At 38.2% G+C, this 27210-nt stretch overlaps 2 protein-coding genes across 2 annotated transcripts in view; both read left to right on the top strand.

The window, feature by feature from the left end:
• Positions 1 to 14249, top strand: part of itgb3a (integrin beta 3a) — a 32230-nt gene extending 17981 nt beyond the window's left edge. The window contains exons 11-15 of the mRNA XM_017686190.2: positions 2769 to 2991; positions 4443 to 4543; positions 6865 to 6981; positions 11364 to 11530; positions 13213 to 14249. Of these exons, the coding sequence (XP_017541679.1) occupies positions 2769 to 2991; positions 4443 to 4543; positions 6865 to 6981; positions 11364 to 11530; positions 13213 to 13281 (677 nt within the window). The 3' untranslated portion in view covers positions 13282 to 14249. The remainder of the gene's footprint in view (positions 1 to 2768; positions 2992 to 4442; positions 4544 to 6864; positions 6982 to 11363; positions 11531 to 13212) is intronic.
• Positions 14250 to 19951: 5702 nt separating this feature from the next.
• On the top strand, positions 19952 to 26701 carry mettl2a (methyltransferase like 2A). The gene is made up of 10 exons (XM_017686201.2): positions 19952 to 20004; positions 20140 to 20367; positions 21488 to 21576; positions 23043 to 23308; positions 23419 to 23468; positions 24040 to 24100; positions 24191 to 24330; positions 24577 to 24683; positions 25871 to 25936; positions 26248 to 26701. Exons 2-10 carry the CDS (start codon positions 20216 to 20218, stop codon positions 26430 to 26432), a joined length of 1116 nt encoding a protein of 371 aa, XP_017541690.2. The 5' UTR covers positions 19952 to 20004; positions 20140 to 20215; the 3' UTR covers positions 26433 to 26701.
• The last annotated feature ends 509 nt before the right edge of the window (positions 26702 to 27210 follow it).

Genomic DNA, 27210 nt, shown 5'->3' with positions numbered 1-27210 from the left:
GGGCTAAACTGATGATTTTTTACAGCTTAGTCTCCATATACTGTAAGGACTGATGAGTGAACAGTTAAAAAAGTTTAAATACTACATCAAACTCTTTTCATTTCAAAAAATGAGGCCAATTTGTTCTTCTGCAATATTGTCCCTTTAACTTTTTAACAGATTATCATTTTTTCTTTAACTTATTGCATAACAATGCTTCACACTTCTGCACTCAGCAGTTACACACCCAGGCACACATGAAACTTTCAAAAGACAGTCAAAAAATGAAAGTGAAAGTCAGGAAACCAAAGGGAAGTTTGTCTCTCAGATGATTCTGTCTGCACGATATTTGGCAGGATAATGTTTTAACGACCAGTCCACCACAGGATGTAACTGTTTGATAAGCACTCAGGCTCAGCCTTCAACAGGGCCAGAAAAGTGCAAAGCCTTGACACAGGAAACAGAAATGATAGAGTTAGACAAACATCAGAGTGGTTTGACACAGGAAGACACTTATATTTTTTTAGATATTTTAGAGCCACTTAAATTAGAACAGCTGCTGGTGGTTGTAAGTTATAGCTGTACTTGAAGAAGCTCAGATAAGTCTCTGGTCTTTATGCTAGGAATCCTTTGAAGTTCTCTACATATGTTACCTCACTGGCCTTGCTTGCAAGTCATCCTGGATAAGAACATCTGCCAGTCTATTAGATGTGAAAATAAATGCTGCAATGAAAAAGTATAGAATTTGCATTAAATATGTACACCCTGTCCATATGAGTAAATCATATTCCATCATATAATCATTAACTAAATACAAAATATGGCAAAACTGTAACAGAGTGAAAAGTAGGTTCCTTTACTTGTTAATATGATTGAGTAGAAGAAAGTATCATGATTTGAGAGGGAAAGTCTATTAGTACTTTACTAGTTACTACCCAACTCTGCTGAAAGTATAATAGTAACATTTTAGCATTAGTAAAACTGAAAAACAAAACTGATGTACATATGGAATTTGTCACATCTGCTGCCGACCGTTCCCCTCCCGCCACTGGAAGTTCCTGTCATCAGAATTTTAAATGTTGTCTTGACCCTCTGATCTTTTTTACTTGGCCGTTTTTACTCAAGCATTTGTATTTCTGATTCGGTTTTTCTGGCGTTTTGATCTTTTACTTTGTTTGTTCTTGACTAGTCTTTTGGATTTGCCCCTTTGGATTTGTTTTCTAGTTGTGACCTGCTTTTCTGGCTTTCTGACCCTCTGTTTGTTGTTATCTACTCCGAATTTGGTATTAACCTGCACTTGACTCCTTACCATTGTGTGAAGCACTTCCTGACAGAATTGATGTACACAGTCAAGCATTCATCACATCACTTTATTTCCATGTGCTAAAGTGCAGGGTTATTACTGTTAATGAACACTACCAGTAAAATGAAAATTAGCTGTGGAGAAATGTGCTCATTAACTATAATAAAAATAAAAATGGCAGTCTAAAAAACTAAACTGAAGCCACAATTAGCATAAAGGTGGAGGTCAAAACCAAAAATACCCAGAAGTTGATGTCTTTGAATGAAAATGAAAACCATGAAAATGCATTCATATTAAATTTAAATTTTATATATATATATATATATATATATATATATATATATATATATATATATATATATATATACATATATATATATACAAAATGTCCAATCTTTGAATAAAAAAGTCAAACCTAATTCAAATCTAATAAACATAATAACCCTAGTGTGGTTGCCCATGTAACCCATGTAATATTTGCTCTAATTCAAAAACTAAAACTACAATTGAAGTTCTTAAAAAAGTGAAAACCATCAAAATATGTGATATTTTGTAATAAAGCCAAAGGCAAAATTTGAAAATGCCTGGTGCTTTTTGTGTTGTATTTTATGAAGAATGGACCAAAAGAAAGGACCCTCTGCTTCTTCAACAGAAAAAAAAACATAGTGTTTATAATGTGTTTCCTTACTGATTAGCTGCCGACTAAATGAGTCACTCAGTGTTCTGATAAAGAAGGGGTTACATGATTACACTTACTCAGTGCACTTATACAATGGATGAGTCAATGTGAACAGTTTGTTTTCAGAGAAGACTCTTTTACACTCAGTGAAGGGGTGAGTTCAGTAAATGATGATGTTTCTGAGAACCAGAGATGCGTAGAGTAACCAACATCAGCACACAGCAAAAGTATTGATACTTAAATATAAATAATGACACAGTAAAAGTAAAAACTTCACAGAAACAACTTACATAGACCTACAGAAGCATCCAGTCAAAAACTACTTAGAGAGTAACTTACAGAGAACTGGACCAGTTGAACTTCTTAGTAAATCCAGCATGTCTCAGTGCTATTCTTCTCTTTTTGGGTTTTTCTTTGGTCTAAAATAAGGCTCCAAAGTCACAGAGCAGCACAGATGTAGCCACCAACAAAACATAATGAGATTAAACACTTAATATGAATGGCAGCAACTGAGTGAAAAGTAGTTTTCTGTACTCCCTAGTATACAAATACTTGAGTAGAAGAAAGTATCATGAATTGAATATAGAGAGCGAAAATCCTTTGATATATTACTAGTTACTACCCACATCTGCTGAGAACACCACAGTAACACTGCTGTTCTGAAGCGTTGTAATCATTTACTGTAACTCTGTGAATAATGCTGAATTTATCTTCTTTAATATCTGTGTAAATGATGTCTAATCTTATGCTTATACGTGTATGTGTGTGTGTGTGTGTGTGCGCGTGCGTACGCGTGCGTTTTCTCAGGTCATGGCGACTGTGTGTGTGGGTTCTGTCAGTGTAACCCTGATTGGTTAGGTGAAAGCTGTAACTGCTCCACGAGGACGGACAACTGTATGGGGAGTATTGGCCTGCTGTGTAGTGGGCGTGGTCACTGTACGTGTGGGGTGTGTGAGTGCACTCAGCCGGGAGCATATGGCGCCACCTGTGAGAAGTGTCCCACCTGCCCCGACTCCTGCACCATCAAAAAGTGAGTTTACTTTTAATGTAAGTCAATGGAACCAGAAGTTTTTACAAGTCATTTTGGGCCATTGCTTTTGGTCCATTCATCATGAAATTTGCACACAATGTAAAGACGTCAACACGTCTTTTCAAATTATGACAAAAACTAAAAAACATCAAAAATGGAGATACGAGATTTTGTTCCGACAGCAGCGATATGCAAAATTTGTGCACCCTTGATCAACATTTTGTTGATTACTATGTGAAAAATAAGTAACACATCCTGTATAGAAAACGTCATAATGCAGTTTTATGCACAATTACGCATTGAATGCATTGAATTGCACTGGAGCGCTGTTCCAGGAGTAAAAGTCGGGACAGTGTTTTTGCTCAGATTTAGAAACCTAGCCAGTTGTGTTATAAGGAGAACTGCATGTAGTGTTTCTAAAGCATATTGTCACTGTCAAAAAAAGCATCTCCATTTTTGGTGAATTTCACTTTTTCATTGGACAGTGACCACATGTATAAATATGTATAAATTAGCACATTAGTCAGCAAAACCCAAATGGGAAATAATGATACTGAGCTAACTAGCCTTCTAATATCAGCCATTCACTGCATGTTAGAAGTCTAAATATACAGTTGTATGCGAAATCTAAATACCACTAGTTAAATTACATTTTGAAAATAGTGGTTAACCTCTACATATAATAAATTTAAATATCTTAAATGATTTTTTTCTAAATGATTTTTTGTGAGGGTGACATATTGGGAAAAAGTAAGATGTGCAAACACATAAAATGTACTACTTTTACACAGGGCACATTTTATGTGTTAAACATTAATTTGAGAACAACACCTCACATCTCCAAACCGATAACTTTACTATGTAAGTCAATGGAAAGTCATTTCTTTTGGACCAATCATTGTGAAACAGTGTAAAGGATAACAAGTATTTTTAAATTATGTCAAAAACTGCAAAATAACTCAAATGGAGATATGAGGCTTTATTCCGGACAGCAGTAACTTGTGATTTAAAGTGTTAAAGACGTTAACCTATTTTTACTTAAAAAATGACAAGATGACTGGGGCACCCAAAAAAAATTTGCATACAACTACATGAAACCGAATGGGCGCTGCATGTTTTTGACCTAGCTAAGTAGATCACACCATATATAAGCTAGAAGATTCAGGTTTTTCACCACAGTAAGCCTGTATTATTCCATTTATAAATGGATATAACACACATGAAATGCACAGAATTATACTGTATGTCACATTAATCTGTAGTTTTGTTTAACAAACCAGTGCAGTTTTCCTGTTTGCCTTGAAATTTCTTTTAAATTGTCCTCATTTAACTATGTGCCTTTAAAAACATGACAGGATGCAAGCAGATGACATTACTGTAAAAATCTTTGGGATTAGGTTATGGATTACTGTGTTAAACAGGTCATCAGTAATGTCTGGTCTTGTGTGTAGGGACTGTGTGGAGTGTAAGCACTATAAGAGGGGAACGCTGTTTGAGAAGAATAGCTGTAATACCATCTGCAGAGATGACATCACACTGGTGGATGAGCTGGGTAATACATACTTTCATACCTCCTTATTTTCACATGTCTCTGACGACTGTACAGTGTATATTGGCACCCCATGTAAACATGAGCAAAGCATCCACTGAAAAACATTCTTTATTGATTATTCTTTAATTTCTTATGTTATTCTAAGTAAACAATAGAAAGGAATGATCTAAATCGTACAATGAAATAAATATTTTTCTCAAAACTATTTAATATAATTTATTGTTGTCATTGCAAAGATAACAGCTCAGAATCTTTTATTATATTGCTTGTACTGCAGTGATATCTTGATATCTTGGTAAGTAAAGTCATTTTAAATCTAGTCAGTATATATATTTTCTTCTTTTGAATAATTTTAATAAGTTGTATTCTCACTGTTTTGGCAGATAAATGGCTTGTTTCAAGCAATTTTCTCAAACTAAGTAAATATATCTGCCAGTATAGACAGATCATTTGACTTCCTACAGTCATTTAGAACAAGTAAAAATGTCTAGAAATAAGCTGAATAATTTTACAATAAGCTTACAGCAATAATAAAATTAGGAATATTAGATGTGTTGACTAGATTTAACATCATTTCACATGCCAAGATGATGCTTTCTGCAGTGTAATGAGACTGGAGAAATCTAAGATCATCCTTCCAAACAGAATCTCTCCAGAACCTTAATATTCCATGCTTGTGGACTCTCCTCTTCAGCTCATACCACAGGTTTCCTATGGGATTTGTTCAGGGGGCTGGGAAGACCATGGCAAAAACCTTGACTCTGTGCTCAGTGAACCATTTTTTTGTGTTTATTTTGAGGTGGTTTGGATCTTTAGAGATTCTTTGTCCACTCAAACCATCCTCCTCACTGTGCATGGGGTCAGTATAGACCAGGGGTCAGTAACATGCGGCTCTGGAGCTGCGTTAGGTTCTTTTACTGCCCTGTTGCAGCTCCACTGCAGAAATAGATTTTCAGGTAAAAATAATCCTCCTTTGCAATAAAATAAAGCTCTGCTGAACGTTATAACACAGTTTTAGCAATAAATGGTCTTAAACGCAGAGGTTAATAAAGAACTAATAATTCACTAACCTTTAATCCTGAAGATCAGTGCGCAGAGTGCTGGTCACACAGCAATACAGGTAAAGAGAAAAGACAAAGAGAAAGATTTAAGACAAACATTGATAATTTGGTGATAAATGGACTTATTTCTGGCGCTTCAGGCACGGCATTTAAGGTGGAACGGCAAAACCCTCGTAAAAAGTTAAACGCAGGGACATTTTACAATGAACTGTTCTGCTTTTGGCAAAGTTTCCTGCTATAAATGCAAGAAAAGCAGCTATAGCTGAGCTAAAGCTCAAAGCAAAGTTTTTATTATTGTTTATATTTTATTTTTAGCCTATACTAGTACATTCACACATTCTAAGACATATTTCCAGCTAAGATGGTAAAATGGACATAAAATGTAGCTCCCAAGGTGGTTTGATTTTTACTGAAAGGAGAAAATGGCTCTTCTTAACATTTGTGTTGCTGAAATCCTGGTATAGACATATGTCCTCTTCCCAGCAGCTTCTTCATTTCCAGTAACTTTAAACTGAAAAGGGCATTTTCAACTGCTGAGCTATTTTCTTGTAGCTAGTTCCTGATTTGTGCAGCTGAAACTGCTGATCTATTTTCGCTTAACACCGCTGTATTCTCTGGTCTTTCTCTTAGTGGTGGAGAATCTGGCCAGAGTGTCATCTCATATTCATACCCCAGAGAAACAAGAAGTCATGGCTAACCATTTTAGTGCTCCTAACCACTCAGATGAACTGATTATACTTCAGTTAGATTTCACTCACAAGAGGCTTTTAAAGGTGCCAACAATTGTGGTACACATAAATTTGAGAAACCTTTATTTCATGTCATTGTACCTCAAATTGTTATTCAAAGGTTAGAATTGTGTTAATATGTTGACAGAAAGCTTGAAATGGTGCTTTATGTGAGTGAACTGCCATTATATTTTGGGAAACTATTGTAAGGGGATTAAATGAAACCTGCATTCATCTTGTGCTCGTTCACTTTTCTTAAGAACTAAATGACAGAAGATGAGCAAATAATTCTATCAGGATAGTTCAGATACAAAAATGGTCACTGCGGTCAGTCCTCATCTCTTAATGGAAGCTTGTTAAGGTTTTAGAGTGACAGGAAATCAGGCTTAATATGAGCCGCTTCAGTCATGCATATCAAACCATTTTTGCTTAGTTACCACCTTCATGCTTTCAGGTCTCTAACTACTCTACATTCTTGCAGGTCTTTTTGGTTTTGTATAATTGACCTATCTCCCTCTTCTGCTCTTTCCAGTCTTCCGTGAGAAGAGTGCGGTGAACTGCACCTATAAAGATGACAACTGTGTTCATCACTTCCAGTACTATGAAGACATCAGTGGCAAATCCATCCTCTACCTAGTCAAAGAACCTGGTGAGAGACACTGATGGGCATTTAATGGCACAAACTATTCTTTAGATGCTATGAGCATTCGTTGGTTCATGGGGACAGACAGGCACTAGCTGTTACTGCATGACACAACAAGTCTTCTCTGAAGAAGACTGAAGGCTAGAACGTAGAGATTCTTATTGAGAGCAGCAATGTAAACTGTGTCTACCTCCCACACTTGCACATCTAAAAAGGTAAACTGCAAAAAAAGTTTAGCTAAAATACAAGACACAAATACTGAATTTGACGAGAAAATTACTTAAAACTACTGAAATTATCTGTCCATGCAGCAGAATCATTTTACTTCAGAAGAACTCCTAAAATAAGTTGGTTCCACTCTAGTAATCAGTAGGCTCTGATAGGTGTTTAAAATAAGTAAAAAATTCTGGTTTTTAGACCAAATTACTGGAGTTCAGACTCGCTACAGCTTAGTAATCAGTAAAATACACTGTATATTAGCAAATTATTTCTAATTAAGGAACAAAAAAGAAATCACTGATTTAAGTGATAAATTACTTTTTATTATTATTATGCTGTTGCTGTTCGAACAGGTTAGCTCATCTTGGAACATTTAGGCCTAAACCCATATTTAACTTAAAACTAGTCCTTAATCTCAAAGTAGACATCATAAATCAGGAAACTCACTTTATTGAAACCACTACCAGGACTGCAAGTGAAAGTCCACAATTTATTGACAACTGAGTGTCAGATAGTAAGAGAGAATGAGTGACAGTGGAAAACTGAACAACAGGAAGAGGTTTTACAGTTTGAATATGAGACAAAAAATAAATGAAATAAAACTGCACCCAATAATGGGGAATGAAAAATCCTCAAGAAGAAAAACATTTTTTTTGTGTGTGTGTGGTATCCATCTGACTGGTATCCATCTAGAATACTGTGTCTAGCATAGCTTGTTTTACTGGTAAATTACTCAAATTTAGGATTTTCTGACTGTTTGAGGCATAAAAGGCTTCTAAGATTTTGAATATTGGCAAGCACAGAACAATTTGCAGGATAACTGCACTCAGGGACACGGGAAGGTGTTTTGGGGCTTCTATGCAGGATTTCTGGGGCCCCCTCATCTTGCAAGGTGGTGTACTATACAATTGGAGACAAACTAAAAACAATAACTACCACAAGCCACCTAAATGACATACATCTACAACTAGCTAGTTCTGGCTAATTATTGCTGATGATTTGATTAGATGCTCGTTTCAGGGTCTAATAAGTTACAGTTAAAATTACGGATGACTTTCTCAGCACTCCCAATCTGGGGGTCTATATCAGGCGGCAGTATTTCTTGCTACTCAGCTAACTTTAAGCTTAATTGGATCTAATCCTGGTGCCAGTGGTGACAGCATTGCTTTTTTACTGTTATAAATGCCTTTCTACTTTTCTAAATTTGCTACTTTTTGTTGTTTAAATACAAGCTAAAAATAATGGCATAACACTACAAAAAACATACCTTTATCTTTATATTTTTTCTCTCCTTTTTTTCTGTTTTTCAGCTCCAGATATGTACTCTCTTTCTTGAGCCTTGATTTTTTTAACTAGTTAATTTTCCTGTCACTTTCCTGAAACAAGATAATGGTACAGTAATAATCTAGAAGTGGTTAGCTGCTTATGTCTCTTATTAGGTAGAGCCGGCTCTGGTTGGTGTGGCTGAAATTTTACATCATGCAAAATGATATGCCTTTTTCATTTGATTTTTTTTTTTTAAATAATCAAGATAAACATGTCATCAAACCGCTGATGCAAACCCTGCCCAGACAGCAAACTTTGACTGAAACTATGTTTATTTAATGCTGCGCAAAACCAGCTCTCTAATGTCCCATAAAGAAGAAAATATACATTTATGTATTTGCTCATATTAAACATATTTGTACAGTATATGTGAGGTTATATGTACAGCATGTGCTAAACAGGCTCAACTGTACCTTTTCTTAGTATTTATACATTATATGCACATGTATGTAAATATATTGAAATACATGCACATAAGTATATGAAATATATGTAATATTGTCTGCTTTAAAAAATTTACATGTCAAACATGAATTATGTTTCCTTGTTGAATCAACGTTGGATCAATGTTTCACATTATTGATTTTCCAGTGTTGAATCAATGGCCAATACGACAAGTAAAATGAATACAGTTTTAACATCAGACATCTATAGTGATTCAGTGCTTTGGTCCAGCATCAAATTAACATGATTTCAGTCAGAATTCCCTCCTTCTGGACAGAATATATGGAAATAAGCCAAGCAGCAACCATTTAGAATGTTATGTGGTGCAGTAACCAGTTGTGTCAAACCCATAGTGAAGCTACGCCCTAAAGATTCACGTTAAGTGTGAGATATATTGTAATATTTGGAAAAAAGAATGTAGTCAAAACATGGGACGTTGTTATTACATTGTTGTATTAATTGTCATTTAAAATCCTGGTCTGCATTGGGCCTCAGAACTAGCCTATAACTGCAGACAGATATTCTGGACTGAGAATAACAGGGGTCAAGCATTTAGGTGTGTACTGTCATTGTCTTGCATGCCACCCACTCACCTAGTGAAGAATGACTTATCTGACCACATCACTCTTTTGCTCATCTCTGCAGACCAGTGCTAAATGTTTAGCATTGACCTCTCGGTTGTTCATTCATCTTTGCAATGCGGGGGTTTATGCACTGAACTCCATCATATAACTATGAATGCATAGGTCTTCCTGACGCAGTCTGATTAGGTCCTGTATTGACATTCTCAGTCTCCTGAGGAACTGCTGCTCTTCTTTCCTGACATACTGCACTAATGCATGAGCACCACGCTCATTGAATGTTTGTTTTCAACATCAATTACCAGCCCTGTTAACTCCTATTTTTCTCATTGATCTAAATGCAAATATCGCTTTAGTCACCATTTCTATTGAAGCACCAGCCAGCTGAGGCACCATAATGAACCCTCTTTCAAAGCCACTTAGATCTTACTTCTCAGCAACTTGAGTCAAAATTAAGGTCAAATTGACCTGCTCACCTTTTTCATACAGTGCTGCCAAATTCAGAGATAACCTTTAAGTTGTTTAATTTCCAGTCAAAATGGCCATTAAAGTAAGTTTTTGTTAAATAATACACATTCAACTCCTGTGTATGGACAACATCTCACACCCCCTGCGTGCTACACTGGATGAATGGAGAAGCACATTCAGTGGCCGTCTGTTACAGCTGCGTTGTGTTAAAGAGCGCTGTGTGAGATCTTTCTTACCTACTGCTGTAAGGCTCTATCACAATTCTCCTTACTGCAGAGAAGGTTCTGATCCTCTGTTGTCTGAACTGTGCTGAACCACATCACTGTATCTCCTGATTGATTAATACACACTGTGCAATATATCACAACAATTACTGTAATGACACTTTTCACCATGCACTTTACACTGCAATATTGATGCAACTCACTTACATCACTTGTCTACAATATGTGCTTTTTGTTTACCTCATACCATGCTTGCTGTCTTGTAAATACAGCGAATCTGTCTTATATGCCATGTAAATATGTAAATAGACATACTTTAATTTTATTTCTCTTGTACTTTAACATGTCTAGATTTATTTCTATTTTTCTGCATATGTTTATGTGCAATTGTTTGTCTTGCCACTGGGACTTTGCAATTTCCCTCCAGGATCATTAAAGCTCTTTCTATCTATCTATCTATCTATCTATCTATCTATCTATCTATCTATCTATCTATCTATCTATCTATCTATCTATAATGAAGAGAAAAGTCAAACAACAGAAGATTCAAAAACTCATAGAAATTAATAGAATTAATTTGACAATTGTCAAATATCAGATAAGCACTTCTTTAAAGCTTTCATCTTTGAGAGGGAGGAGAAAATCTACTCTAGTAGAAAATCTACTAGTAATAAATCTACAGGTGTTCTGTTCATCCTTCAACTGTGAGAAGACACTTAACATTATGGATCTGAAAGGATGTGTAGCTGTCAGAAAGATATTATTTAGAAAAAAAGACAAAACAGAAGAAAATTTGCAAATCAAACAAAGAAGTTGCTGGTGTTCTCAGAAGAACAGACTGATCACACAAGAGTCCAGACCTTGTGGGAAGCAGAAAATGCCTTTGTGGAAAAATATCCCTGCAGATTTATTTAAAAAAAGCAAGCGTCCCAAAAAGAATGGAATGTAAGAAAGATAAAGAGTAGTCAGAATAAATACTGACCTAAATTATACATGTAGTTGGTGAAGCCTCTGTTTAATGAACATGGCTGGTCAGTTTGCATGACGTATACAGGATTGATAGCATCTCTCTCTCTCTCTCTCTCTCGCTCTCTCTCTCTCTCTCGCACGCTGTGTGTGTGTGTAGAATGTCCTATGGGTCCTGATATCTTGGTGGTGATGGCCTATGTGGCTGGCTCCATTCTCCTGCTGGGGTTGGCTGCTCTGCTAATTTGGAAGCTGCTAGTGACCATTCATGACCGCCGAGAATATGCCAAGTTTGAGGAAGAGAGAGCCAAGGCCAAGTGGGAAGCGGTGAGACAAAACCATACAAACATATACATCTCTCTCTCTCTCTCTCTCTCTCTCTCTCTCTCTCTCTCATGCACACACACAGAAACAAACACACACACATAGACAGTGGGATGTGGATGGTATGTTGTAATAGGTAGTTTGTTATCTTCCTCTGTTACATGAGTAAAGATTAGTGGCTTCATGTCATGTCCTAACTCCTCAGGTAAGCTAAGACTTAAAGCAGTTCTCATTACAAGGATGTAGCAGTTTTTTTTTAGGTAATTAAGAAGTTGATTCATTTCGGCAGGAGATTTCGTAACTTGGGCAACTTGTGTGAGAATGCTTTTTACTTATAAAAGAAGTGTACACAAGTGTTTTAACATTAAAGGAATAATTTGGCAAAAAAAGTACATAGTTTTCCCCTTAGTCCAGATGTAGTCAATCAGTCAAGCCTCTTCAGTTTAGTGCTGGAGCTGCTTTGTTAATAATCACTAGAAGTTAATAGACACACAGATCTTTTCCATAATCATTGGAACTCATAATTTCCAAACATCCTCAAAACTGGTCAAACCACATTCAGGTCTCATTAAGGTTGGAAAGACTTGTCAAAGTGTTTTAGCACATAGTATAACCTCCTGTAAACTATTAAAATGGGGGAAAAAAACAAAAACTGAATGCTGTAGGCATCTATGCAGCAGATCCTGTGACCAAATTTCAACTCCCCTACTCAATTGCAGCACCATGACAGTAGCATTCTAACCATGGTATTGGCCACATTGCTGCTTAAAGGGCACATTTTTTCCCAATTAACACGAAACAATAGCAACATTGAAGAATGCTTATGCATTAGGAAGAACATTTATCACACAGTAGGTGTGGAATTTTTTCATTTATGTCTTACCTCTGATGACTTTATGAGCAGAAGTAGAAGTGTTGAAATCACTACTAACAAGGAAGCTAGTAAAGATCCTACCTTAAATCAAAATAGCTGTTTAGATTTTCTCATCATTGCCCGCGGGGGCCCCTTGTAGCTTCCATAGAATGATCTGGCCCTGTTCAACTCTTCTTTGTATGCACACATCATTAGGTACACTGACACTACAGATTACGTCTGTGATTTCTGTCACTTCTGTTTATAAATACTGTTATCTTGAATTTTCAAACTGAAGATATCACCATAGCACTGAGCTACACAGTTCTGATCGCTTTTATAGTTCATAATAATTAATCTTAATGAATTAACAGCTGGATGTAGTTTGAGCAGGTAGAGAGCAGTTTTGGGGATAAATTTACAGAAAAGATTTGGGTGTCTATTGACTTCTTCTGTTTGTTATCATTGTTAGGCTCAAATATGCAGTGCTACACTAGAGAAGCAAAATTTGGACACTAAATATGTCTTGCTTGAGCGATACATCAGGGGTAAATTAAGGAAGATAAAAAAAATGAGGATTTTTTTATTTTTTGCCAAATTAGTCCTTTAAATCCTAAAAGTTATAAAGTGAAGGTGGAAGTGCTGAGGTATTTAATCAGCAGTACACTTTGGGTGGATATAAGCAAGCAAACTGCATCTCACACATGTACATCTAGTGACATCTACAGGAGAAAGACATACTTACAGCTAGTTAGTTATAAGCATAGGACATTTTGCGTTGCTATGTTTTACACTATTTTTCATCAAGACCATCATCTGTGTTCTTTTTCAGGCCAATAATCCGTTATATCGAGGAGCTACCAGCACCTTTACAAATGTGACCTACAGTGGCAACACATAAGAATGTTACACCTCCAGCACAAACAATGTCCTCAGTGACACTCCACCAATCACACTTAAATTTCACTGTTATTAAAGAACTGCTGGCATGATGAGGAGGTGGTGAGGGGTCACACTTGTGATTTTGCTGTAATGCTGAACTGTGCAACCATGAATCACTTGCGAATGGGGATACAGTTTGGTTTTTTTTACAATTTATTTTATTCCTATTTTATGTTGAACAAAGCACCCAAACATAAATCCAAATTAGATATAACTTTAACAAGCTTTGGGAGAATGAATCTGAAACAGTGGTCATTGCACTGCTCTCTTATGAGATCATATGACCCATCAACATCCTGCAAGAGCTACAGGGCTTATAATCGTTTGTAATGACGTTGCAGCCTCGGGTTTGATCTCCAAACTAATGAATGTTGAGAAAATAATGCGTACATGCACTATGCACAGTTGCAGTGACTGATTTTTCTGAGAAAAATATTTGATGCACTTTAGTGATGGAGTTGAACTGCAGCACAGTGCTCATGTGAACGTCATGTTTCATTCTTGGTTCTAGTTACTTTGGTTGTCATAGATACAGCATCACATGGCTGCTTCTAGAGTTCCAAAACTTTTGTTGCCATGGCAGCACTGGTTGAGATTCTGTTGGACCCCATAGGAAACCAGACTCCTCGGTGCTGGAGACTCAAGTCATTCATGAAAATGTGGAAATGTCAGCCAGAAAACCAAACCCAGTCAACTCCTTATATTCCCATTAATGACTTCTATGTAAACTAATGGAAACTAGCAGTGTGTTAGATAAAACTTTAAGTGCCTTTTCCCTCAGCCAAAGGCAAACTGTTGATCTTTCTCCCTTTTTTGCTTTTTTTGTACAGTGGTCCTGTTAATTTCACATATTTTAGGCCTAATGGGTGCAATGTGCTTTGCTTCACTGAATACATTTCTGAATAAAATCTCACTTTAAAAACCTTCTTTACGTAGTCAGATATTTCTGTCAGTGTCCACAGATCACTGGCTTTATTTCAGTTTCAATTACTTTTCGACATCATTTGATTGTGAGATTATTTCATGATGACTAGACCAACAAAAATACTCCAAAATTGCATGGAATAAAATCTATTTACCTTAACTTACATTGAAAGTAAAGCAGGTTTTTGGCCCCTCCTGTAAACTTGCCATTTTGGAGATTGTTTTTTGTTTTTTGCATCTCCAAACAGCCTGACTGCACTTTGGACTGTGGGAGACATAGGGAGAAAACTCCACACAGAAAGGACCCTGGTCACCCAGCCAGGGAATCGAACCTTCTTGCTGTGAGGCGATGGCACTACCCACTACACCACCAGGCTGATTTTTGTCCCTCTTAAACTTTGAAACTTTGAGAACTACAAAAAACCTGGCTTGACTTGCCCTTGTGGTCGAGATCGGAGGAAAAACAAACAAACAAACAAAATAGTTGCCCCTGCTGGGCACAGCTGGTGTAAAATGTTGAGCGTTAGACAATTTTTCCACATTTGTTTTTTCCATACAACAGTGGAAAAATATATAATGGAGAAAAAGCTGAATGCAGACTCAGGAACAGACTTTAGTCTCACCCTTCAGGATTTTTATTTTTTAGAAAGATATTAAAACAAACAAAACTGCATGGTATATTTTCACTGTATAGAAAAGAACCTGTAAAGTAAGGCTTATGGAGCTAATTTTGTGTCAAAAATTTCTAAGAAAATTATGAAATCCACAAAATATAAAATGTTATGTAATATAATGTGCAAATACAAATAACGAGAGTGAAATCAAAACTTAATTTTTCAAAAACATTTCTACTCATTTTCAATCATTCTGAGTTTTCGCTTTCTTTCTACTCGCTGATTTTGCTAATATCTTTGGTTCTGGAATCGCTCTCAACTTCTGAAATTTTTCTGATGCTTCTGACTTTTGGCCTTTTTAGCAGGGGCAAAACACTGCAACAGGCTTTGTGTCTCAGCACGCTCTAAATCACTGTCTTTAGATTAATGCAGTGAACTAACGTCCCATCTTCAGATATTCAGCAGTTTAGTTCCATTATGGCTCTCCTAGTTAGCCCTATAGGACCCTGCTAGACTAGTTAGCACTAGCATCTGAAGTGGTACAAAAGGTGGTAGTTTTGTTCATTCATAAAGATAAGATAAGATAAGGTAAGAGAGCTTTATTTTCATTCAGATCACATGTGGTACATGAGGTGGTACTCACGGTCCAGTCAACCCCCAAAGTGACAAACAATAAACAATAAATAGAAGGTGCATGAAGGTGCATAAAGGGGAGGACAGATAACAGCAGCATGGACCACAGCAGTATGAGTATGAGGTAGAAGGTGTACATCTTAATACTGGAAATGTATAAAGTGACATGTGTAGGCATGATATAGTGGAGGCATTGATTCAGTACAGCAGCAATAAAATAAATAAATGGACATGAAGTGCCATTGCAGTGATTGTTCAGTTGGAATTTGAGAGTCTTACAGCTTCAGGGAAGAAGCTGTTCCTCAGTCTAGTTCCTCTAATTTTGCTCTTAATGCTCTGCAACCTCCTACCTGAGGGGAGTGGAATAAAAAGTGTGTGTGCTGGATGGGTGGGGTCCTTCATGATGCCAGTTGCCCTTTTCCTGCATCTAGAGGTGTAAATGTCCACGTTGGTGGGAAGGCTGACTCCAACAATCCTCTGTGCAGACTTCACCACCCTCTGCAAGGCTTTCCGCTCTGCCACAGAGCAGCTTCCGTGCCACACAGTGATGCTGGAGCACAGAATGCTCTCCACCACACATCTGTAAAATGAGGTGAGGACTGAGCTCCCGAGTCCAGCACGCCTCAGCCTTCTGAGGAAGTAGAGGCGCTGATGTGCCTTCCTGATCAGGCTGAAAGTGATATTACTCCAGGTAAGATTGTTACTTAGGTGTACACCCAAGTACCTATAACTGGAGCCCACTTCCACTGCAGATCCGCCGACATGTAGGTGGAGGGGAGGGATGGTGTTGCTCCTTCTGAAATCCTCTCCTCATCTCCTTTGTCTTCTTCACGTTGATGCAGAGATTGTTCTCACTACACCAACTCTCCAGGTGTTCCACATCCTGCCTATAGCCAGACTCATCACTATTTGTGATGCATCCAACCACTGCCGTGTCGTCCGCAAACTTTACAATATGACAGCCTGGATGGCCAGCTGAGCAGTCATATGTGAGCAGTGTAAACAGGAGGGGGCTCAGCACACAGCCCTGAGGATGATGGTGGAGGAGGAGATGTTGTGGATCCTCACAGACTGCGGCCTGTTAGTCAGGAAGTCCAGGACCCAATTACAGAGAGAGGTGCTCAGTCCAAGTGTGTGGAGTTTGTAAGCCAGGGTCTGGGGAATCATCGTGTTAAAGGCAGATGTGAAGTCCACAAAGAACATACGGACGTAAGAATCCTTATTCTCCAGGTGGGTGAGGGCAGTGTGGACCACAGAGGAAATGGCATCCTCTGTGGATCGGTTTTCCCGGTAAGTATACTGATGTGGATCCCCAGTGACGTCGATGTTGGCTTTGATGTGGGTCATAACCAGTCTTTCAAAGCACTTAGTGACTATCGGGGTGAGGCCTACTGGCCGATAGTCATTCAGTTCTGTCACTGTGGAGTTCTTGGGGGACTGGGATGATGGTAGCGGTCTTCAGGCAGGTGGGGACATTAAAGAGGAGTTGAAGATTTCTGTCAGCACCTCAGAGAGTTGGTCTGCACAGCACTTCAGCTTACGCCCTGGAATGTTATCCGGGCCAGCAGCTTTACGGGGATTAATCTTTGTAATGATCCTCTTGACCTCAGTCTGGGTCACGCTGAGGGGCTGTGTTGTGGTGTTGTGGTCCGTGATGCACTTGATGCCCTTCCACATGCTCCGTGGATCCTGGGAGGAAAAATGACCCTGGATCGTCCGAGCGTATGCAGCTCTGGCCCTCTTTACGCCTGCCGTCAGCTCTCATCTAGCTCTCCTGAGTCTCTGTGAATCGCCTGACCTGAAGGCAGAGTCCCTGGCTTTCAGCAGAGATCGGACCTCTGCATTCAGCCAGGGTTTCTGGTTCGGGTAGCACGTCACAGTCCTGGTGGTGGTGACATCCTCAGCGCACTTGCTAAACCTTCCCTTTCACTCTTGCTGCTATCCTTCTGTCACACATCAGCCCTGACACCCGTCTCCACCCACTCCATCCTGCCTGCACCCTCTTCTTCACCTCTTTTCTACACTGTCCATTGCTCTGGATGGTTGACCCAAGATATTTGAAGTCAAGAACATCTAAACATCATAAACAACTACATCTAGGACATATAGATAGTAGCACTCAGTAGGACATGTTCTGCCATGCTGGAGGTGGTTCACGCTCAGTGGCTATGTGTAAAAATCTTTTTCAATAAATAAGTTTGATTTAATTTCTGACATTTTGATACTCAATATTTTACTTGTGGATGTTATCATTTTATTTGAAACTCTTGGCACATGAATGCTCATTTATAACAATTGGTCAGCTGCCTATATGTTAGTTGAATGGAGAACAAAAAAAATGTTTTTCAACATTCAACATTCTTAAATTTCTGGCTGAGACATCAAAAAAGTCATTCAGAGTGATGTGATGCGAAATTATTAATTGTAGAGAAACTTACCAACTTAGATTGACAGTAACCAGGGGTCACAGTAGCCTTTATATTTACTATTTTATTTACCTTTTTATTTACTATTCAAAAGCAATTATCATAGAACAGTGTCTCGGGTATCTTTAACCATTACACACACACATACACATATATATATATATATATATATATATATATATATATATATATATATATATATATATATATGTGTGTGTTTTTTTTTTTTCCACGTCGCCACCGCGCCCAAGCCCAGACCACCACCACCCCGCCCAAGCCCAGACCCCCACCACCCCCACCGCAGAGAGCAGCCCGCCCATCAACACCAACCACACAACACTACATGCCCGTGCGAACGCGGACATCCACCCCCCCCCCCCCCCCACACACACACACACACACACACACACACACACACACACATTCTCCTAGACATATATGTACACCTAGACACATTCACATTATATGTGTGTGTGTGTCTGTAATAGTTTGCTTATAGAGCAGCGGTGGGGAGGTGAAGGAAGGAGTCCAGCACAGTTTGCTGATTTTTCTGCTCTGACAGAAAAACTAAAACTGCTGAGGTGAATCAGGCATGGTTAAGCACAAAAATCACCAAACTATACAGGAATCCAGCCCTTCAGGACTGGAGTTTCCCACCCCTGCTACACAGCATTAAACACTTCACACAACTGGTTCTTATCCCCAACACCTTTAGCAAATACATTACTTAGTTAACATTAACAATTTAACTGAGCAGTTTTTTAGAACTGTATTTCTGGCTTTCTGAGTCAGAGCCCTTCTCAAACATCTGTGATAGATGCTTGTAAAGATAATGAGAATGCCTTATCCTACAATATTGGTGTGGACATGATACAGTGCTCTGCCAAAACTGTCAAAACAGGGAGACAGTCGAACTGCTAATCTCCAGCGCTGTATAGTGAAAGCCACACAAAAGGGAAACTTCATATCCACACTGAAATGGAACACCCTAAGGATTTCATTAGGAACGGCCAGCTATACTGATAATAAATGTTTTCTTTAAGAAGTAAAAAAATCACATTTTTACATGGGTAAGAAAAAGTGTAGATTTCAGTATTTAAAAAAACAGCAGTATCGTCCATCCCTAGATTTCACACTAAATGGGCTGCAGATCTAGAATGGGTGTTTTTCACAAAAGAACTGTTTACAATTTTTCAGATTTTTTTTATCCTTTTTTTAAACCCATAATTCCACTTGTGAAAAATACTGAAGTACTTCATTGTTGTGCTTAAAGGAGAATTCAGTTCAGAGAAACCTCTTTATTTTATTTACAGCGGTTGAGGTAAGAGCCAGGGGAGGCAATGTCTACGATACAAATACAGCCTTTTTATTTATGGTCCAAAATGAGCAGTAAACTTACACGTTCTTTTGAGTTTTATATGTAATGTTGATCAAGATGACACGGGCTTCTCGAGGTAGTAAACTCTTCAGACGTCTGGTCCCTATCAGCCATGAAAATTCTGACATGGTAGGTTTCTCTAGACCGGAGCACTTTACACTAAACTCTGAATCAATCTGCACTTTACATCTTAATCATTTCATTACACAGAGATGTTTGATTGGAAGATTTTTTTTAATTGTTATTAAAATATCCCAAATTCAGATCAGGCTTGTGGTGCCGGGCAAACAGCTCATTTTTCTCCTTTTTGTAAGAACTGGTACCTAGTATAATTGAGTCTGTTTAAATGTAGCTAGACACTATTTTTCATTCACTCAAGTATATGTTTGGCTTCACACTCACACTTTTAATCTGTGAAACCTCGGGACAGAACCCCACACTTCACTGATCAGCTCAGGGCTGTGTCCTGAACACAGTCTGTCGACGGCCATATTTGCAGTACCTATCACTTTGTATGGGGGGGTAGATCTATGAAACCGAAACTACAAGCCAAATGAATACTTCAGAAACATATTTCATATCAGTGATAAACTCTTACAAAAACAGCATAAACCGTTTTGTACCGTTTGGCTCTTTTTTGGCACTTTAGCTTCTTCTTGCTACTGCGCATGCGCATATCTCATCACCAAGGGGTGGCTGTTTAACCGGCAAGTTGACCAGCTCGTTTTATATTATGTAATATTATATATTACTTTCGTCGTGAACAGGCGCCGTGTTGAGCGTTACGAGCTTTCCCACTATTTTCCAACCTCCAATCTTCACTCCACTCTCCATTTCAATAGGAGGCAGTAATGGTCCTCAAGCCGGTTTGCCAACCGCCACAAGCCGCTCGAAGGAAGAAGAAGCAGCAGCTGCACGATGGCGGCGCCCGTTGGTGTCGGTGTGCCGGTGTCTGAGCCGAGCGAGCCCGCTGACAGACCGAACCGGAGCAGGGAGGACGGGCAAAAACGACCACAGTTCGGGACTCGCTTCCTCACAGACCCCCGACAGGTCTTTCAGCACAATGCCTGGTAGGAGACGGGCTTCTTTGATAGAGCTCAGGCTTTAACAGAGAAAGCGCAGTTTCTCTTACCTCAACAAAATGAACGCCTTATTACTCAGGCTTTGGACCACGTTTTAAACTCATACGTGATAGTGAGTAAAAAATATTTTCTTCCTGAGCTCTGTGGCTCAGACATGACTAAATCCAGCCTTCCTCATATCTCCTGGAGGATCCAGGGCGCCACAGTAGGAAGGCTTTTGGAAATGAGAAAGCAAATCTTCCATTCTGTTGGCTCTCCCATTTTCACACGTATTTCCCTTTCCCAGTTCTTTAAAGGGAAATCCGCAGTCTTTTCAACACTTCTGCATAACTCGCCAGTTGAGTTGTAAACAGTCTTCAGAGAGGTTCAGTGTGAAGTGACGCATTCTAGAGAAATGATGGGAACCAGGCATCATGGTGTCTACAACACAGTGCTTATTTTGAGTAGCATTTTCTTCCTTTTCACTGAACCGATGTGTCTCTAAAAGTTTTTTTCCAGGTATTATTTTGCCTTACAACACCCTGCATATATATTTTTGCCATCAATGCATTAAAAAAGCTTCAGGCCAAAGATTATCTTTAAACAGTAGTAAACAGTGCCTCAGAGAGCATATTTGTAACTGTTTTAGTTTAAAAAATCTGTTAAGAGCTTCAGACATCTGGTTCCCCATCACCACTACTATGAAGAAGTCTGCATCAGCTAACTTTTCTAGAATGGAACATTTTGCATCAGAGCACTCTGTTGCAGAAATACAAAATGTTAATAAATAATAAAATATCAAATGTAGTCTTTATTGAAAGTCATTATCATGAGTTCTCTAAAAACAGTGAAGCCAATAGCAACTTGACCCACCAAATGGTCGTGTTGTTATTGGCTTAATTTTTTTTATCCAATCAGATTCATTTGAAATACATCATATTAACAGCACTAGAAGACAGCATATAATCTGTTCAGAAGAATATGAAATCTCATGTTATTAATAATCACTATTTATTAATAATAACTTAATCAGTATTTAATTAATTTATAATTAAAGAAGGAAGCAAGCAAGATGTTCCATTATGTCAAATGTACTCAGGACTCTCTGTGCTCTCTGCTGCTCTGCTAGGGATAATGTGGAATGGTCCAAGGAACAGGAGGAGGCCGCTCAGAAGAAAGTACAGGAGAACAACCAGCCTCTGCCAGCAGAGAGACAAGGTTTGTGGGAAACCTTTTGTCAGCTAAATCGAACCTGACTCAGTCTTTCTACAGGCCAGAGAAAGTTATATCATTACCAAAGGAACATCAGTTTCTAATTACATTTGGTAGCTTAGCATATAATACATGGTTCTACAGTTTGGATCATATCTTACTATTGATGCATTGATACCAATACTGGTATCGGATGTTGGGCCGTTACTGGGCTCATTTACTCGTACTCAAAAAAATTTGCTGATACTAACATTCCGATATCCACTGATACCATATGACCTAAGCCAAGTGTACGCTGCTACTGATCAGGCCTGTTACTGACTCTGACAAAGTCACTCTTCACTTTAAACATTTCTCTTTGGTATATTACCTCCAGCATCAGACGGTGTGATTTAAACACACAATCACAACCACTAAACCAATACAGTTGGAGAAACAAAGACTAGAAAAACAGGCAAAAGAGTCAACATTTCCTACCAGAGTCCGTTTGTGCCAACTTTTCTCTGTTTGACTGAATAGAGTAGTGAGGTATAAACATTAATACGAATTCTATACATTGAATGTATTGATACTGTATTGTCCTGCTATGCACGGCACTGCCTGCTTTTAGCTTCAGCGCAGTGCTGCTTAGTTTGTCCTTCCTTAGCACAGCATGTTAGTGCACAGCATTTATTTTGCAGTTATTTTGAATGTTTTGAATATATATATATATATATATATATATATATATATATATATATATATATATATATATATATATATATATATATAGTAGGCTTTGTCTCTACACGATGGGCTGCGTATTCAGACATACAGTGTGACTCACCAAAGAACAACATTTCTAAATTCACACAGTGTATGTCTGGCTTTAGAGGACGTTTAATTACAGCTCAACCAGCCAAACAAAATAGTCCAGGCATAAAACCTTACACATGAGCTCCTCGGATGTGATTCCTGCTGTCACTGTGCTGCAGAGACTGATGTTGAAAGAGACAGATTGGGGTTTAAAACTGTGAGGCATACTTTACTTACAGCTGTACAGAAGTGCTTTTCTGACATGGAATTTAACGTATTCGACTCCACTGCAGTGCAGCTCAATCAAAGGTGAATAATATAGCATAGCCAGTTAAGTTACATCATTTAAAATCAGCTAGATTGTAATGATGTAACTGTTAAGGTATATTGCACTCAGTTACACTAACTACTTATTTCTGATTAGGTTACTTAGTACGTAGTATTATACATGAACTCGTACTCAGTCTGACAAAAATGGTATCGATGTATCCATGTAACTTACCTTTCTCTTGTAGTCGGCACCTGCAATGTCCATAATATCAGAAGTATTTTGTTGTTTGTTTTAATGGTTATTTTATCTTTTTTTTATCTTTCTATCTCTTGTCTGCTATTTTTAGCATGACATGTTCGTTAAACTCACAGCTCTGTTCTAAGAATTATTCGCTTCCTTTGAACAGAAGAGTTTGACAGGAAAGCTAATGAGTACTGGAATGCCTTCTACACTATCCATGAGAACCGCTTCTTTAAGGACCGTCACTGGCTCTTCACTGAGTTCCCTGAGCTTGCCCCTCAGCATAAAGAACCCAACAGCTCCACAGAGCAGACTTCAGATGAGCCCAGAGAAAATGCATCAAACCTGGAAATAAATGGTGAAGAGAATCCAGTCCTGCACCTAGAAAAAACAGCATTTCCTGGAGCCTCAGCTTCCTATCGCATTATGGAGGTGAATCATTTGATACTCAATGTGTTTGTGTGTTTGTACATGTATACATGCAGATTTGTGTGAGATCATTTTCTAACCTTTTGCAATTTAATGCATGTCTGTTGTCTTAGGTTGGCTGTGGAGTGGGCAATACAGTCTTCCCAATTCTCAAGACCAACAAGTAAGTAAGATGGGAGGTTACTGTTTAATTGCTGAGGTAAATAATACTGTTTCTTTCAGTCATGAAACTCTTCCGTCATAAACAGTCATCAGAGAAACATGGAAATGTGTAAATGGCTATGCATCTCGCTGTCCACTTATACACTGTTAGAAATAAAGGATCTGTACAGGGACATTTTTCATTCATTAAGGTACAAAGAATGTAAATGTACCCTGAAAGGTACAACAGTGGATTTATGGTCCAGTTGTGCACCTTAAAATACATTTTACCAGTGGAAAAGTATGTATTTGTAACTTTTCATAACCTAATGTTTTAAAATAATACACCTGGAGACGAGACAGGGTATGGAGTCAGTACAGCTTAAAAAAATAATGGCTTATGGTACAATTATGTTGACTGACTAAAGACACTGAGATGTACCCTTGAGGGTACCACCCAGTGGCTAGAGAGGTACTACTCTAAGACTGACAGTTGCATACCTTTTTTTCTTAGCATGTATACTAAGCATGACCAGTGCCACAAATACATAAAAATACATCATATTATGTTTCTTTTCCTTTGTGTCTTCTAGTGATCCAGGTCTTTTTGTGTACTGCTGTGATTTTTCCAGCACAGCTGTTGATCTAGTCAAGGTGAGAGAGAGAGCAGAGCATAAATTTAGAATTGGTTATTTTGTTTATTGGTTTTGTATTTTGTATTTGATTTTATCAATTGGCTTGCAGTCTAATCCAGAGTATGACCCATCTCGCTGTCACGCCTTCGTGCATGACTTGAGTGATGTGACGGATGTGTATCCAATGCCAGAGCAGAGCCTCGATGTCATTGTACTTATATTCGTCCTCTCCGCTCTGCATCCTGACAAGTGAGTGGGATGGAGAGAGTTGATGTAGAGTTGATAAGTGTAGATCACCTGTGTCAGCTGTAGCTGTTTGTGCTAGTGTAAATTAACTTCTGAGTAGTGATAAGTTCATCATAAATTTAAAACTGTGAGTAAAGAATAAATCCATAATATCAGCTTGTCAGAAGTTTAATAGTAGTTCACACTTTTTTCTTTTCTTATTCTCTCCCTCTCTCCCTCTCTCCCTCCCTCCCTCCCTCCCTCCCTCAGGATGCAGAGTTCTATCAGTAGACTTGCTTGCTTGCTCAAACCAGGGGGAGTTCTCTTACTGCGGGACTATGGACGCTACGACATGGCCCAACTTCGATTTAAGAAAGGTTAGAGTCCTGTAACTGCATTTACATGCATGTTAGTGCATGTGCTAGTGAGTTACTGCCAGCTTTGTGCTGGAGCCTGTTTTGGTGACTGTTGACTCCCATTGTTTCTTAGCGACATTGGCTTTGTATATCAAGTTCTAAACAACAGAACCAAATGTATGTTGGTGGAAACTCATATAAACCTTTTTTTTGTCAAGCTGTTCCCTTAAAGCCAACAGTTTAGCATCACTAAAACTATAATAAACTATAATAAACTCCTAAACATAGTGGCTCAAACTATGTGCTTTAAGCTTGGATGATCATGTAAAATGAAAACAAATGTCTGCAGTTAATATCATCTACAGATTTGTCATATTAAACAATATCATCATGATACAAATGTAGATATGAAATATTGTTACAAAGTAGCACTGTAAAAATGCAAAAGTGTGCGCATTACACAGCCTTGCCTCATAGCCAACACCGTCAAACTGGTGCGTTCTTTTGGACAACCTCGTCTGTTTTACTCTGTACCTGAGAGTAGATCTTGTCCTGGAGTTCACTTTGTCAGACTGAAAATCTTTGTTATAAACATTTGAAGTAGTGTTCAAAGTATGAGTATAGTTAATTAGTTGATATTCTGTTAGTACAGCATATAACATGCATCTTTTAACTAGACTTATATTACAATCATTGTGCAAAGTTACACAACCATTAAGTAATCAAAATAAAAAAGATCTGGTATGTGAAGAAGAACAAAAGCATGATTATTTGCATAATGTCCGCACCTATATAATTTATTGTAATGCTTGATATCAGTCATCAGCCTATTTCTTCATACATACTGACTTTTATAAAATGGAACAAAGCTAGAAGAAATAGTATTAGCAGCCATCTTTATACTTCTGTTCATGTCATGCAGTGTGAGAAACCACACAGGCAAGTCTGCTTAAGATTACTGAGCAACTCAAAGCAGTTTGATGTAAATGCTAACTATAATGCTAACTGACTATAGGCTTCCATTAGCTACTTTTTGCCTTGTAGTCTCTGTAATAAACTAAAGAATCAAAAACTTAGGATGCAAAACATATCTTGACCACTAACCAACAACAGATGAAGGGACTGTGTAACATTTATTTTTGCTTTAATTACACGTATTGGTTCTTGTCTGAGCTTTGAAATGCATGTTTTTGTTTTATCTGTTTTAGGAAGGTGTTTATCTGAAAATTTCTATGTCAGAGGAGATGGAACACGGGTCTATTTTTTCACTCAGGGTAAAGAGTCTTCACATGCACCAGACAAACCACAAAGCTGTATTGTAGTATGTCTACCTAGATATTGCTGTACATGTTTTTAATTGTGTACTCTTTTTATTTTGTGTACTTATGTACATTTCAGAGAGTAGGTTATTGGGGTGACTTAAAAACCTCTGTTATTGAAGAGCTGAAACTAATGCTGATAGGTTTCTCACTGGTGCTTTAAGTAATTTGGGTAAAACAGTTGTCATTATTTCAGTGCCACATTTGAAACTGAGAACATTTTTTAACCTACTATTTACTCCCTCTCTTCCTTCCTGTCCTCTCAGAAGAGCTGCATGAGCTGTTTGTTGGAGCTGGTCTGGAGAAGGTGCAGAACCTGGTGGACCGGCGCCTCCAGGTGAACAGAGGAAAGCAGCTGACCATGTACAGAGTGTGGGTGCAGTGCAAGTACCGCAAGAACCATATGCCTTCACAAGAACCTGCAGCTCAGGACAGGAGCAGAGAACAGTGAACACTAATGTGACTGGAGGGTGTCAGTGACTTCCTGTCATGGTTTCTGTGCTTATGTTGTTCATCACTGGGACACAGAGTATGAGTCATGAGTAAGGCAGAAGATGAACCAGCAAGGAGAAGAATATGGTGGGAGGGCTTTAAATCCATTCATTCCTTAGTGCCCACTGGCCCCAATGGACAAATAGCAAGGTTTCTTGCTTTTAAAACATCTTAAATATTTTTACTTAAATTTATATCTGAAATAAAAGATGGCATGCTTTTAACAGAGCAGATTTCTTTCTCCAATTCATTTTGCTTTCTTTCTAGTTATGTGGCTTCATAGAGTAGGTGCACATTGATGGTTGACTGACTTAACAGCCCCCAGTGATGGCAAAAACTGTGGGTTTGAGAAAATGTTAAGTTATTGATTTATGTCTTGCAAACCCTAGGAAGACACTAGTGTTCTCACATTTGAACGTACCTGAACTTTTAATTAAGGTTGTGCTGATAGAATTTTTCCCTTCTGATACAGGTTTGTGATCCTCAAGTATCTGTCCACAGAAAGTAACCTGATCGTTAACCCTGCCCTAACTACTTTGTAGGTGCTATAAACCATGATATGTATATGATTCCAAATATTTTATTTTGCTAAAAGCAATGTTTTGTGTCAAAGGTAACACATACTAAGCTTAAATGAATGGCATTTACTGATAATATATCAGATGTTATGCCTCTATAAAAAGCAACACATGATCAGAGTTGGGCAAAAAAATTTTACGGAATACTGAAAACCCTGT

This window comes from Pygocentrus nattereri, chromosome 14, assembly GCF_015220715.1.
Source record: "Pygocentrus nattereri isolate fPygNat1 chromosome 14, fPygNat1.pri, whole genome shotgun sequence".
In the NCBI taxonomy this organism is placed as follows: Eukaryota; Metazoa; Chordata; class Actinopteri; order Characiformes; family Serrasalmidae; genus Pygocentrus; species Pygocentrus nattereri.
Note: the sequence above shows the minus strand (reverse complement) of the source record. Positions and strands in the feature narration are given on the sequence as shown.

Excerpts from the sequence above, each read along its gene's own strand:
- mettl2a (XM_017686201.2), top strand. The coding sequence starts at position 20,216 with ATGGCGGCGCCCGTTGGTGTCGGTGTGCCGGTGTCTGAGCCGAGCGAG. Across the intron at positions 20,368-21,487 it reads GTCTTTCAGCACAATGCCTG|GGATAATGTGGAATGGTCCA; the intron begins GTAGGAGACGGG and ends CTGCTCTGCTAG. Across the intron at positions 24,331-24,576 it reads TCCGCTCTGCATCCTGACAA|GATGCAGAGTTCTATCAGTA; the intron begins GTGAGTGGGATG and ends TCCCTCCCTCAG.